The 15,827-nt window shown below is 38.3% G+C and overlaps 3 protein-coding genes across 3 annotated transcripts in view; 1 reads left to right on the top strand and 2 right to left on the bottom strand.

Annotated features, from left to right (window-relative positions):
- ATP10B (ATPase phospholipid transporting 10B (putative)) overlaps positions 1–7,746 on the bottom strand; it is a 57,093-nt gene extending 49,347 nt beyond the window's left edge. Inside the window, exons 1-2 of the mRNA XM_049829093.1 lie at positions 7,469–7,746; positions 6,219–6,413 (exon numbers count right to left, since the gene is read on the bottom strand). Coding sequence (XP_049685050.1) covers positions 6,219–6,413; positions 7,469–7,743 — 470 coding nt within the window. The 5' untranslated portion in view covers positions 7,744–7,746. The remainder of the gene's footprint in view (positions 1–6,218; positions 6,414–7,468) is intronic.
- The window catches only part of GABRB2 (gamma-aminobutyric acid type A receptor subunit beta2), a 617,197-nt gene that overhangs the window by 138,341 nt on the left and 463,029 nt on the right, over positions 1–15,827 (bottom strand). The gene's annotated exons all lie outside the window — the stretch shown is intronic.
- The window catches only part of LOC126050797 (uncharacterized), a 920,783-nt gene that overhangs the window by 556,834 nt on the left and 348,122 nt on the right, over positions 1–15,827 (top strand). The gene's annotated exons all lie outside the window — the stretch shown is intronic.

The following is a 15,827-nucleotide window of genomic DNA, read 5'->3' as shown; positions in this document are numbered from 1 at the left end:
CAGTAGGTCAATTTCTGTTTTCAAGCATGCTCCCTACCCTTCTCTGCTGTCTTCCAGACACCACAGACCTCTGTTGGTCGTTACATCCCTGGCCAGTCCCCGTTGCTCTCCCAGACTTGGGAGCATCCAGGGGAGGTGCAAACTCTCCTCCCTTCAGAAGGTCCAGCTGATCAGAGCATATGAAGGAGGCTGAAATAGAAAAGCAGCCTTCGTCCTCACTACCCAGCTTCCCTAATTTTAAGAAAATAGAAAGTATACTATATATACACAGAGTAACCTGTAGTCAAGCAGATCTCCATTGCTGTCAGAGAGATAAATTACAACACTGAATTAGAAAACTGCAATTGACTGAAATATTTTAATTGTCTTTCAAACCAGTGAGTCTAGCTTAAGCCAATTCCAGCTTTTCAACTGTTGGCAGTTCTGACTTTGTGCAACACAGAGATGAGTTCTTTGTTTTTTCCTTATTTCCACATCACTGCTCTAGGACTAACTCAGAGTTAGTGCTGATGCAGAAAACTCTACATCTTCTAAAACCTTACACTAAGCAGATGAAGGGTCACAGTGAAGGCCAGCCTGAATTTTTTGTATCACAGACATCGGTGAACCTACAGAGGAAGAGGATATTGATGCTTATAGGAACTACTTGAAAACCACAGGGCCTGAAAGCATCACAGAGGAACTTTCTATTGAAAGAGTAATCAAGCTATCTCATTTAGAATGCCTGTTGACTTACCTAGTTATCCGACAGCTCCACAGGATGATTCAAAGCATATAAACTAGGCGTCTCTGAGTCACTGTCTCAGATATCTAAGTTTAGGCATTTAAAATTAAGCAACGTAAATAGCTTAAATAACATTAATGTTTTTATGGCTGCTGCTGTCTGACGTACGTGCATTCAGTCAAGTGTGTTGCTGTGCCATCTTGAGCTGTGCATAGTCCTTGCACTTGTATCTGAATGTCTACTGAAACACTGCGAAAAAATTATGTTAAATCTTCCAGAAGTGTGAAATTGATGTAAAAACCTGGCTGGATGCTATGGAGTACTTACAGACCATTATAGCTTAATCCTAGGGGTATATCAGATCCAGGCCATACATTAATTACATATCAACTAGTTCCTCGAACATTACAGAACTTGAAGACAATTAAATAATAGCTTTTAGCAACTGTTGGGTTGACATTCACATACAGGTTTGTATACTACATTCAGCGCTGGCCCCTGTTAGTAAATTAATGACAAACTGGAGACAGTTCAGAGAAAAGTAATCACAGTAGGTTTGGAGGGACTGGCTGACAAGAAAGACAAAAAGAGTGGTCTATATACAGATCTTGACTAAAAGGTGTCTGGGCATAGCAAAATGAACATAATAAAAATTACACATATTTGAAGATTATAATTAAATGTTATGAATAAAGAGTAATAAATTAGGGTTGCATGAAACCAGGTGACTTGAGGAATTTAAATGCAATTAAAGAGGGATAATAAAGTATAGTATCATAGAAAATGCTTTGACAGTCATGTTTTGTAGTAATGGAAGCCCCCTTGCTTGGAAAATTTAAAAGCAAACAAAGTATATTTTAAGGAATACCGGGAGAAAGGAGGCAATTAAACTTAGTTCTGTACCATCTGCAATTGATTTTTTTTGTTCTCTCTTGGTGTTGTGCAATTCATTCTGACAGCACAACAGTTTGTATACAATTGTTATGATTTCAAAAGTTTTGGTTCAGAAATTAAAATTGCCACAATCAAACATTAGATCTAAGTTATTGTATCTCCCCAAAATACTTCAAAGCCTATTAATTGTCTCCCATTTTCTCAATTAAATGCTCTCTAAATACACTACTTCAAGCATCTTTTCCTTCATTTGACTAGCAGACTAGATTTCCCATTTCAGCTGATCTCTGCAAAAAGAAAATTAGAAGAAATGTGTTTACAGGGCAGCCTATTTAAATTCAATTTTCCTTGCTCTATGTTGAAAGAAGGCAAGTTACTGCATTTCTCCTAGTCTTCAAGAAAGTTTTGGAGAACACTCAGCATTTGGAAAAGATTGTTCTGCCTTTGTATCTCTTTTGGAACAGGATCCAGGGTTCTTGTTATTGAAATCTGAAATAAAGACAACACACTCTCCAAGATTAACTCTTAAAATTTAAGTAATCTTTCATTTTAGGATGGGAGATCAGTTGTTTGATCAAAAAGAATTTTTTCCTGCCACAAGATTAACGAAATTTGCAATGTCTTAAAAAGGACTTTCACCAATGTTCAAAAATTACCTAGAGCAGATGATTCATAAGGAAGAAAATTAGAAGACATCAAGCTCTTCCATGACTTTGCAGCTAGCAAGAAGAACAAGAAATATCAGCTTCCCAAAGCGCTATAGAAGCCTGATTAAAATTATTCATGACATAATAAGCTGTAGCTACTGATCTGATGGCAATTGTAATTACCTATGATTCTTCCAGTCAGAATGAGTGCTATAGTCTGAAATCCTCCTCATTTTCCTTTCCCTTACATCACCTTTTTGGGCCATAAAACCTTGGTGACAGACAAGATTCTAGACCAGATTTATTCATAGGTCAAAGTCTTTTTTATGGGATGGGATAACCAATTTTAAGAAAGGCCCATGTCAAATTTCTGCATAAGAAAGTACTCATCGCTGTAACTTGAATCTGGATCTGTATGTATGTTGTAGTTCCACGATGGACATTTTTCTCTTATACAAACCAAGTTTTACTGTATTCCCCACTTCTCATGTTCCAATGGTAAAAGGCTTTCAGGTATAAATTAACATGGTTGCTTTATGTAAAGAGGAAATAAATAAGATTCCTATGCGGATTCATTCATTAGTACCTACTGCACCACCTATTCTCTTTCATACTGGTTTTAACAAGTGTTAACAAATAATCCATTGCCTCATGGGTTAGTGCAATATTGAAAAAATTAAAAAATCCAACTAGATTGCAATCTCAAAGGTAGGCAAAAGACGCAATTTTGCCACTCTACCCAAAGAGCTACAATTATTGACAGTCTTCACGGTGGAAAAGAAATCTCAAATGAACAATATTTAGAAACTTGAAAAATGCCTGCTTTTTCGGACAAGTTGGCAAGGAGATCAGTGCAATTTTGTTCCTGACAAGTCATTATCTCTATGTGGGGTTAAGTTTAGCCCCCAGACAGGCAAATCCATTGTTTTCCTGTTCAACCAGCAGGATACAAAAATAAAAATCTGACAAACACATGCAAGAGAAACAAGCAGAAATGACAGCACTGTGTGATAAAAGCCAGAGTTCTGCAAGATCTTGCTTGTGAAAGCACACATTATATAAAGCTCTGTTGATTAATTTGAGGGATGACAGGCAACATTCACGGAGATGGAAAGTTTTGCTCTTTGACTCTGAGATGTGATATTTTAGCAGGGAGAAGTAATTTTCTACTTTGCTGAGAGAACTGTTTTGATACAATAAAACATAATTTTCAAACTTCTGAAAGTCCTAAAAGCAAGAGGTCAAAAATCATTTTGAAGGAGTGAGCACAGACACATATAGTTAATTGATTTAGAGATGACTGAACAGAGGCATATATTACTATCCCCCACTTTTAAACTGCATTTTTACAGTTTTATTTTACATACAACCTAGTAAAAGAAACACAACTACAGTGTAGAGTATAAAATTAAGTTTAGTCCAAAGAACTACATTTTTAGGAGGTTTCTTGGCATCTAAGAATGCAAATAGGTCTCATGACAGATCTTGTTCTGTGTTACTCTATATTGATAGAAATAAGGCCTCTTGAAAATTCCATAGAAATCCGGGTGTTCATAGCTATTTAAGCACCTGTTTTCACTGCACTCCATGTTTAAGAGGCCAATAGACACACCAATACCATGAAACTCAAACTTGCCTTCCCAGTCTGAAAATGAGGTTTAAACAAAAAAGGAACTATCAGAACAGATACCACGTGATATATAGTCACTATGAGTTTTTCCTGTTTCACTTAATCATCGTGATTTTCCAGCAGTTATTAATTTTTTTAAACAAAAAGCCTCACCATTGATAAAAGATCTCAAGCTAATTTTTTTTTGGTAATAAAAGCTGTGTGAAACTCACCTGCTGTAAATGTAACATCCCATATGATTGATTTCCTTGTCTAATTTATATCGTCGAAAGTCCTCCCAAGCATCTTTAATGGCTGTAATGGCCATTATAACACAAATTGGGATCACAGAAACTTCTGGTTGGAAAGCATTCACCACTGGCACAAAATTCAGCAGTGCAATGACCACAAAATAAACATTGGCAAAGCGGTGAAACTGCTCATAGATATTTTTAGGGAGGAAAGTCAAGATGGTATATTTTGTGGTCTTAATTTTATTGGAGTCATAGTGTATGTTTGGATTTTCCTTCCTCTTCTTACTTCCAAAGAGCAAATTGGAGATGATCACTCGTTTATTTTCATTTTTCTTCTTTCTTTTCTTTACTTTTCCTCTCTTTTCCAGCTCTTCATTTTGGATTTCAGTGTCTGGAGCACCACACCGGCAGCAGGTTTCCTTGAAAAAATGTTTTTTCCATATCATTCTAGAGAAGCAGCCTGGAACACTTTTCCTTGACATCTTGCTTTCCTCTCAAAAAGTAGCCTCGAGTTGAAAACCAACAGAGTCAGAAGAGCTCAATAATCCAAATAAACTCCTAAATGGTGGAGAGAAGAGTCGAGATGTCCGGAGCCCAGGGCTGCCTCTCCTTCAGACTCCAACCTGCCCCTGCCTAGGGACAGGTATCATCCTGACGCAGCTGCACCGGGTCCTAGAGCCTGCTGGGGAGGCTGCACCTCACATATGACAAAAGCATCCTGAATGTTTTGTTATTCCTGTTAGCATACGCCTGGAGGCCCTGTTCAGAGCCTTTCCCTGGCATAGACTATCTGCTCACAGGGAGCGCCTCGGTTTTAACACAGAGCAGCGCCAAAGCGAAGAACGTACACACAATTTTCATAGTTTACTCCATGAGTTTCGGAATCACTTTATAAGCCTGGGAGTTGCCAGGAAGTTCAAAGGTAATGGGCAGAGCTCTGTGTCCCAGAAGTCAACGGAAGATTGCTATAAGCCTCAGCACGGGCAGTATTTCTCTCCTTTACTTCCTCTATCTACTATTTGTTTTCATGACCGCAACGTGGATTATTAAACAAACAGCCCCCACGCCCCCAAACCAAGCAAACCTATGGTTTGGTCGTAGCGGGCATTATACGTAGACACGGGCAATTGAAGGGCAGTTTACGTAGATTGCCCTCAGCCTCATCCTTCTCCTCTGATATACCTCCTGCTTCTGGACACCCCAAAGCGTCCCTCTCTCACCTAGTAATCCCTTCCAGCCTCTCGTTTCTTCTTCCTCATTGGTCCTCGTGCCTCTGACACGTAAGAATGTAAGCACGGATGAGGGCTAATTTCCAAGAGAGCTGATGAGGTGTGTACAAACCACAGTTAATAGTTCTCTATGGCCTGGGCTTAAGGAGAGGTGAAAAAGGGAAGAGATCCAAACTTTTAGACTTCTTTTAAATGAAAACTATCTATTGCATTATGTAGTGACAAGCTTAGTAGTTTCAAGTCAAGTTAGTACTTGGATGAGAAACTCTGATGAAATTGAAATGTTGCAATAAGAATTGCACATGAAAATATTTCTTCCTTTTGAGTCAGTACTGAGCAAACATCACAGTTTACTGCGGGTGTTGTACTATCTCCAAAACAAAACCATGCTATATTGATCACCTGTGTTTACTGGAAGTCCTATAAAATATTTTTCAGTTCCTGGTTATGCTTCACCTTGAATGTAGTTGATTATTAATTTTTGTATTAATGGTTTTAGCATGAAACATCTGAAAGACATTGCTCCAGTTTTTTAAACAGCCCCAATAATCTTTTCCAGACTTGGATACGTTTCATTTTTCCTCCAGATCCTTCTGTCACCTGGAGAGGATGTTGTGTGTGTTGGCAAGCTAGTTTGGAAACTTGGAATGAAAACTTGCATATCAACGCACACTTCAATGATATCAGGATGACTTAAGTGGGATAAATTAGTTATTTTTAAAGGCAGAACTAAACTCTTTTATAACAGCTTTTCCAAACTTACGGTACTCCAAAGGGTCAATGAGTGAATTACTGCAAAATCAGCTGAGCAGTTTCCACCACATCAAATGCAAGGAATAATAATTGGTTTAGTTTACTTACTTGTCATATACCCTGGTTTTAGAGAAGTTTATCTTCTTATCAAATCGGTATTTTCTATAGTCTTCAATAGCATCCTTAATCATACTGGCAAGCAACACCACAATCAGAGGCAGCGTAGTAATCTCCCTGTGGAAGATTTCCACTTGTGGGAACCAGTTCAGAACCACCAGAAAGAAGAAATAAAGATTACCTAGCCTGAAAAGGTATAAAATAAATTAAAAGTAGTCAGAATTTAGAATGTGTCCTTTCCTTAATAAACATCCCCCATTTTCTGTCAAAGGAACATTAATCATTCCACTCCTCTACCCTCTTCTTCCTTTCCCAGAATCAATTTATCAGTTGCTTAACTGACATGCTGTTTTTTTCTTTGGAAGAGCCTGTGAGATACATTTTCATAATATTACAGCTATGTCCATTTTTCCACATATTACCAACACTTTTTATCTCTAGGAGCTAAAACTTCTTTAATGATCCCCGCTGCCTTAGTCTTGAAAATAAGCACAAAATCGAACAGAAGCCCAAAAAATCTTAAAAACCCAAACCAATGTAACAGAATGGGTGTAAAAACCCACATGTTTAGAATCATGGAAATGTCATCATCAGGAATCCATGAAGGATTCCACAGGTGGAAGGTCAAATTATGAATGTGTAAATGTAACATATAAAATGAAAATTTCCAAGCTAGACATGAATATACAACTTCCATTTATCTTTGTCATAGTGATATTTCCCTGGGCATCTTATTGACATGATTCATAATGCTGGGGGAGTACATAATTTCAAACCTAGCACTTGCATATACATGTACACTGTTTATAAGTCGGTAGACAAAGTCACTTGCATGTCATTAAAAACGTACCAAAACTAATGTATGAGCCTCTGAAATCTACAGAATTTCATAGGTGTCTCAGCACATCCAATAAATGTCTTTTCACGTTCTTAAAAATTAGAGGTTTATTCAACACAGAAACAGAGGGATTTTTAAATAAAAACTTGAAATTTTTACATAGAAAACTCTTCTAGCATTCAAACAAGAAAGCTGGCCACAGTGCCGGTTAAGCACACCTGCTGTTTACTTGCTTTAAACCTCCGTTTCAGTGTGAATCGAGTGACATTTGGTTACAAATAATCATCACCTAAATTTTACTAATGTGGCAACTACAAAAGAAGCCCTTCTCCATTATCCTCAAATATCACCGTTTCAGAGAGAGTTCTTAAATCTCATGTATCATTGAATGAATTTTTTTTACCTGTGAAACTGCTCAAAAATGTTTTTGGGCAAAAAAGTGAACCACGTGTATTTTGTGGTCTGTATCCTGTTTCCAGAATAAAATGTAGAAGCTCGTTTCCAGTCTTTCCACTGTCTGCCATTGTCAGGAAACACAATCCTCCATTTGTTTAAGTTGAGTTTTGGGTTGTCTCTGACAGAAAACAGCAGTGGCGTCGATTCTGACAGAGGCTGGGAGGGACTTTCAGCTCCTAGTCGCTGCCAACGGTACAAAGCCGAGTCCACAGACAAAGCCATTCACAGCAGGGATGTCAGGCTGAAAGACAAATGCATGACAAGGACTGAAAACCAATTCCATTCTGATAGAAAATTCACTTCATATCTTGCTAGCAGAGGTTTAAAGCAGCAAACAATACTCCTGTTCAGTGCATTGCTTGTTCAGTCTTTGAGCTCAGCACTTTCTGCAGAGAATGCACAGAATAAAAGACAGAACATAATCTTCAATATGGAAAAATCTATTTCTATCTCTCGAGAAAAAAATATCCCAAATCTATTTTCTGTGTGTTATAACAGCAAACTAACAGAGATAAAACCAATTTAACAGAGGTGAACAATGGCTTTTCCATCAAGAATTCTGTATCATTTTCCTCAGACATACACTGCCACCAAATCTATTCAGGCATTTTTCTCCAAATATCTGACTTTCTCACAATAATTTTTCTGTTCACACTTACTTACAGAGGGACCGGTTCAGGTGTTGAATCTTAATAGCTCAGATAATAACAAACTGCAGCATCAGCTTAACCTCATTTACACTCACGTAACAGTTTTCCAGTCTCCACAGAAATCTGATCTGAGTGGAAAATGCCAGCTAGCACTAAAACAATGGATGTTTTATTGGTTGGAGAGATAAAGGAATTAAATCTCCCAATAGTAATCCTATTATCATTGAAGACTTGTCTTCTGAGTTGTTCACACATCCACAACTGCGATTGGGATCCAGCAAGCAGGACGCTTAGGCTCCAGCAGCACAGGTGTATATACTGTTATGCTCAACCTAAACACAATAAATTCTCAAGTCAACAGCAGAAGTTTGAGGACTGGAAGCTGCCGTGCAGCGATGAGGCAGAAAATGTGAAAAAGCAAAAAAAAAAAAGGCATTGGCCTTGTGCAACTTCAAGGTTCCACTAAACAAAACATGTGAACTGAACCCACCTCACTTAGAGTGTGGGAAATACAGAGAAAAAAAATTACTTAAACTTAGACAAAGGTCATTTAGATTAATTCACTGAAGAATTGGTTTAAACTTTATTTAACAGCAGCTGTATTTGAAGCAGATTAAGAATATCTGTATGTGTTTGTACAAGTCTAAATAAACACATTTCAAATACATTAAAACTTTGGAATGATTTATACCTTTATTACCAGTGAGTCCTTTGTTCGTGCTTTGCAGCGTTCTCTTTAATAAAGCCTACCTTTTACTCTATGCAATATGTAACTTGCTTTGGAAAAAACCTTAATCATATTTAAAAATATGTACATTTTTGAGTCTTGGAAGGGGAAAAATATACTGTACTGTATTTCACTAACACATTTGAAGTGTCTTGTTTCATCAGCAAACAATGAGTTCTCTTTATTCACTGTTACTCACTAGATGTTCAAAAAAATCTTTAATTCAGAGTTCAGGTTGCTCAGCAGTGCCTGGGGATCCTCTACAATGTTGAGAATGGCTAATTTATGCCTATCAGAAACTTGGAAATACTGGCTTGTTTGTTACAAACTTAAGTGCCAAAACTTAATCAATCTAGACTTAATGTCATGTTACCCTGATAGAGAGTACTGAAACAATGAATTGCTAGGAAGACACAAGGGCAGGTAAATATCACAATAAGAAAATAAAGAGTTTTTAACAGAACTTGCCATTACTTGTGTTGTACTCCACCGACTGGAATTCCAGCATTTATCCCTTGATTTTAGATGCCTTCACTGTGTTTGCAATAACTTTATTCACCTGTTGAAAGATGAGCCACTGCGAGGTAAAGCAGCTGCCATTGTGATAATGGGTTCATGCATACTTAAAAAATGATCTCCAGAGCTTGCTGAGTGTCAATGAAAGCAGCATGCCTGCAGGATCCCAGGCCACAGATGAACTGTAGGCAACATGTAGTAGGTTGGAGATGGTCCACATGGGAGAGAGACAGTGATTTGACGAAGGTGTGCTGAACCTAAACTGAGCAACAGATTCTCCTTCACTCTGCTTTTGTGCTGTGTTCCTGAGTAGTCCTTGAGCACCCATGGCCACATTGTGCTGATAGGCAGGAGAGGCAAATTAAGGCTTCATTTAGGACTAGTGAGAGCCTTGGGATAAGACACCAGCAAGCAGCTGTGTCTTAGCACGACGTAGTGGCATTTAGTTTATTTTGTTTCACTGTGTGTGAAGAGCTAGGAAAAAAAGACACTTAGACACAATAAGTATGGAGTACTGGCTTGGAGAATTTAAGGAAAGCCTTTTATAATTTCTAAGCTATAACAGCCAACATTTTTAGAAGACATGGATCTCAGGAACCTTTTCTCTATAAGATACCAGATTTAAACTACTAACATGAGAGAGGACTGGAAGCACAGCACACATGATGACACACTTCCTTGTGCCTGGATTTTAGTGCACTTAGTGCTTGTTTAGTGAGAAAATCAATCATTCGAAGGTGTTACATTAACACAAACAACCTAAAGCTCTGAATGGCTTCATGCAGAACTGAATAAACTTGTAGTTTAATCCATAGACAGGATGTCTTGTAATCCATGTTAACTACTCTGCCAATGCCCGAAGGAATGAGTACTTGACTGAAATCAAAATAATATTCAACTTAATCTTAGAGCCACCACTTCCTTACAGTATAATTTTTAATCTGTGGTGCTGAAAGATTTTACAATGAAAAGGCAGAAAGTCAGTTGTTGGTAGTTACCAAAAAAAGGCACAGTGATCACTCAGTGAAAATGCCCTAGTGACATGATGCAGCTCATGTTTGCTAGCTAAAGACAGGACCCTTTTGCCACGTTGCTCTGAGCAGTAAGCTCTACAGTTAAATTAAGATGTGAACAGTGGATGGAAGAGTAGCAGTCTTTATTGGTTCAGATACACACTGTACGACATATGTCTTTAACAACATTTTATATCTACATATACATATAAAAGTTGCACATAACAGAGCTACATATATGAGTTACACACAACCTACCAGAGCATCAAATTCTTTCTCTATCTGAGATACATCAAGGTAGGTTGAAATTCCTTAGAAATTACAAATGAAAAAAAAGCGTATTACTAAAAATGAAGGCAGACAAGATTGATTAAGGCAGCTTTACACATAAATAGTAGCATGTCTTCCACAACTTCCCCTGGGAAACTTCTACAGCTTCAAAAATCACAATTAGGCAAGTCTGCTCGACGTTCAAGATAGGGTCTCTCCTCACCTCATCTTTAACTATTTACTTAGTGTATAAATCTATGAAAGAATCACTTAGTTTTATTCAGTTTGGAAATCAGCCCTGTCCTCATGGCTTGCTTTGAAAGGCGGTGGTCATAAACAGTGCCATATCCATGAAGAGAGAGGCCAGCTGGTGCCACCATGCAATTAAATGTGTTGCAGGAGATCTCGAGACTATATAACATAAACCATGCAAAACTAAGCAGCTGTTATATGGGGGGTAAATAATGTACCTGGATGCACAATCAAAGCAGCAAACTAAAGGCTTTCTTGACATGTGAATTTCAGTGCTGGCAATGAAAAGATAGCAGAAGCAAATATAATGCTTATTATTTCAGATCTGTAAGAATAAAAAGGAGCCTTAAACTTGCCATCAATGTTAGGAGATGACCTAGCAGGAAAGAAGAAAGAACTCAAAGATACTTCCTTCTGTACAATGACAATATTCTATAATTCAACCAACTGCTTACAAGAATATTCCAATTTACTGGCACTTTGATGTGTTATGCCAGTTACTTTCTGCATGGTAGGAAATCCATAAAAAATATTGCATTCCCTTGGCAATATATCTAAGGCGTCTGTCCCAACTTTTTCTAAAAGAGCTTAATAAAATCCCTTTTCTACAATTCGAGAATATTTTACACGTACACACCCATTTGACTTATGTTTTTACAGAGATGACATTGAAAGAACCCACGAAGTGTGGATTTTTTCAACATACATTTACTGAAGTGACCGGTTTTCATCCACCTAGCTAGTGAAGCTTCAGTACTGCAATACATATCCTGAAAGGGAAAGATCAAGGTGATGCAGACGTTTCCAACACCATTCTGTTTGGGATTTGCTAATCTATTCCACATCAGCACAGAGATGCTGCTGCTAATGACAACTGCTAATTCCAGTGCTGGCACATTAGAGCTATTGCTGTTTTGCCTAAACTCCCCTTTGTCGGCCACTTCAGAAATGCTTGCCTTTAAAAGGAGTCAGCAGGTTCCAGTGGTCTGCTTTATTTCTGACTGGGATTTTGAGATTTTCCACAGGTTGAGGTCAGAAACGCCGGAGAAACACCAGCCATGGCTGCAGAAAGTTACATCGTGCTCAGTTACCCTGTAACTGCTCAAGGCACGAGGTGAGGAGAAATACGAAGCAGGCATGTGGCTGTGCTTTGGCTCAGCGCTTGTCAGACTTGGAAACTAGGGGACAAAAAGAACCCTTCTATGTCCTTAAAACCACAAAACATAGTAAGTGGGAGGGAGACTGGAGACATTATTCAGGTAAGTCATACAGAGGAATACCCATGACAATTTCCCTCTATTGCTATATAATCGTGGCAGCATAAGCTTTTAGTGTCTCGCCGTCCAGGCTTTTGTGAAGTTATAGTCAATTAATTCTATTATCATCATTCCCATGGAGTCCTACTCAAAAGCCTAAAAAGCCTCAGTTTCAAAAAAATATTTTCCCTCTCTCTTTCTATTCCATTATAGATGGGCAGCTCTCAACAGGGCAGACATGTTTTTCTGATTTGTAATTCCCACACTGTTTTCCAGGGAGAAAACATGGGGCAATCTAGCCTAGGACAAGTCCTCTCCCTCCTTGTGTGGATGTGCCTCAAGGTTCCCACAACCACAGACATATATTCATTATATGAAATTATAATGATTCATTACCTATCTTATTCTTCCTTTTAGGAAAGGTACTCCTTCCCACAGTCCAGACTTTTCTCACTCTTCTCTGACTTTCCAGTGCAGCTACTATGGTGTCAAGAGACAGGCAAAAAGCTAAAACATGTCTAGGTATCTCAATTCCTGAACTTCTGCATTTGGAAAAAACAAGACAAGCAACATGTAAGTGACTAAACTATTAGTTATCTATAGCAAAGGTAACTTATCAATACAGAAATGCGTCACTTAGACACCAAGTTACACTAAGATGTGAGATGAGAAATATGTACACTGGTGTTAGCACAGGAGGTTAGAGGCAGTAGTCACATTATTTCACAAGCTTGCATCAAAATTTCTGAAATGTGAAGCAATAACTAAAGTGTGAAAACCTTTGCACCTCTCCCATAAAATTATGGAATAATGTATGTCCAAGAAAGTTTTCAAGATTTCTGATATTTGATGAAGGAGCTAAGTGAACAATACCCTGTAAATTAAAATGGTATCAATCATTCATGATTCATACCATGAATGGTATCTATCATTCACACTGTCATCGGGAAGCTCTTGGAAAATCAGAATTTCTTTGCAACAAAAGGAGGCCTGACATCATACTCTTTTTGTAGAGTCTGGGGTGCAATTTGATGACTTGTATCATCAGGCAATTCAGAGGGACAATGTCATTAAACAATTTTATTCTTTTCCATTTACATAGCGGTTAAAATATCCAACTTCTATTAACTAAAAAGATTACATCATGCTGTTCTTGGAAAAGATACACATTTTGCCTAACAGTTTTGTAATGGTACTCTGAAAAAGAGTGTTTCTGAAAAGCTGTTGAGTACCCTGTCTTAGAAGATTTTGCATGTGCAATAAACACAACAGGAATGAATTTATTGCAATAAGCAGCCATTAATTATATCTCATAAAACCTAAGGCCACCATTCATGTTTTGAAAGCCTCATTTATTTTGTTCTTGCTGCATTTAATCAGTGAATGAAACTGTCACCATTGTTAAGATTAGTGCTACATTTCTGCCTGAAACATCTTCTGCAAAGTTAAGGTGTGCTCATGATTTGGCCCACACTGTAGTAAGGTTTCACAGGTAGCCCTTGCCTGTATCCATATCATAAGGTAACCAGGGGATGTGAACACATTTGGAAACTGGAGAGAAACAGGATAATTATTTATTCCTTTTGTTGGGAGAAGAGCTGAAAGGCATATTGGGTTGGCAGAAGAATGACACAAGGAATGATGCCAAGTCCTTTCCAAGTACGGATTTCAACAAGTTCAGCATATCAGAGTGTCCTGGTTTCAGCTGGGATTGAGTTAATTGTCTTCCCAGTAGCTCGTACAGTGCTATGTTTTGAGTTCAGCATGCGAAGAATGTTGATAACACGGATGTTTTCAGTTGTTGCTCAGTATTGTTTAGGCTATAGTCAAGGATTTTTCAGCTTCTCATGGCCAGCCAGGGCACAAGAAGTTGGCACAGAACACAACCAAGGCACCTGACCCAAACTGGCCAACGGTGTATTCCATACCATGGGACGTCCCATCTAGTTTTAGGAACTGGGAAGTGGGGGCGGGGAATCGCCGCTGGGGGACTGGCGGGGTGTCGGTCGGCGGGTGGTGAGCAATTGCCCTGCGCATCATTTGTACATTCCAATCCTTTTATTACTACTGTTGCCATTTTATTAGTGTTATCATTATCATTATTAGTTTCTTCTTTTCTGTTCTATTAAACCGTTCTTATCTCAACCCAGGAGTTTTACTTCTTTTCCGGATTTCCTCCCTCATCCCCTTGGATGGGGGGGAGTGAGTGAGCGGCTGCGTGGTGCTTAGTTGCTGGCTGGGTTAAACCACGACACAGAGATGAGCTACTGTGTACTTATCTGTCTCAAGCCCTCTCAGACAGGCCTATGCTTATTTTTTTATTATTTTATACATATACATCCTACTACAGTGGCAATATGTAGGCATCCTTATACAAGAGGTGAACTTTCTTGTTAAGAGACATATCTTAAACAAGAAACAAACCAGAGGGAAGATAGCACTCTAAACCCCAACATGCAGCTGGTGAATTTGGCATTTTTATTCCCAAATGTCTTATCTTCTATTTGTGAGTACTGCAACTGTAAGCCAGCGAAAGTATTTGGGAAAAGGGATGCTACAACAGCCCAATGATGGTAAGTGTTGTCCTCTTGCATCCTTGTGTTGACAACGGGAAGAGCTCCTCTCGATTTTTCATAGGTAGCCTATATGATTAGCATCCTCCCTGTGATTGCTTAATCTCATCCAACACTAAAGAAAACTTTCCCTTTATATGATAGAAACAGACTGCATTAGAGAGCCATGCCAAAGCTATTAACAAGGAAGGATTAGTTGTGACACAGACTTTACAAGTATTCTTTGTAAATGCTATCTCTTTTTTGAAGATTCTTGTATTCAAAAACGGTATTGTTGACTGTAAAAGAAAGCTCATCAGAAAGTCAGCAATAAGAAAAGAACTTTTCCTCTTTTGAGATTGCCTCATTCCTGCCAAATGACAGGCTCAGCTGCAGATCTCAGCATCCCAGACTTCAGAAGCTGGAGGAAGGAATCCTGCCTCCTGCATATGTGCAAAAACTTTTACACAATCATGCCTTATGTGCTGTTTATTAAAGGAGATGATAGATCCACATTAAAAGAAAAATAATCCTGCTCACAGGCCTATGTAAAACCAACTTCAGAAGCTCGCAATACAAAGCAGCAACTTTCAGAGCTATCAAAGAAAAACACGGTCTCTACCTCATTTTCAATAGTTGGTTGGGTGTTTCTGAAAATTTGACTTGAGGGGAAAATTTCAGACAGGGTGGAGCTTATTTTTGAAAATCAGTACTGTGAGAAAATGCAGCAGTAGCACTTAAATGCAGATGTGCACATTATCAAGAACTGCAATGAGGAAAAAGTCCTTCCAAATTTTCACTTGATATTTTCATTTCTACATTGCCCGTAAGGCAAGAAGGCATTAAATAACACAAGTCCCCATCTAATACTTAATTCCATTATTCCAAAACTTTTATTGTATTTCCTAATTGAAAGCAGCAGCAATTTTTCTTCTTGGTGCCCTGTATGGATGACGTGGCATCCATTCAAAAGAGCCATTCTGTGGAAGGTTTGGCTGAGGAGATAAACATTACCAAGTGAGCTGAGTATTATAGAAATTTCAGCCACAAACTTCTTTATCTGCTTTGCA

Source organism: Accipiter gentilis, chromosome 26, assembly GCF_929443795.1.
Source record: "Accipiter gentilis chromosome 26, bAccGen1.1, whole genome shotgun sequence".
Taxonomy (NCBI): domain Eukaryota; kingdom Metazoa; phylum Chordata; class Aves; order Accipitriformes; family Accipitridae; genus Astur; species Astur gentilis.
Note: the sequence above shows the minus strand (reverse complement) of the source record. Positions and strands in the feature narration are given on the sequence as shown.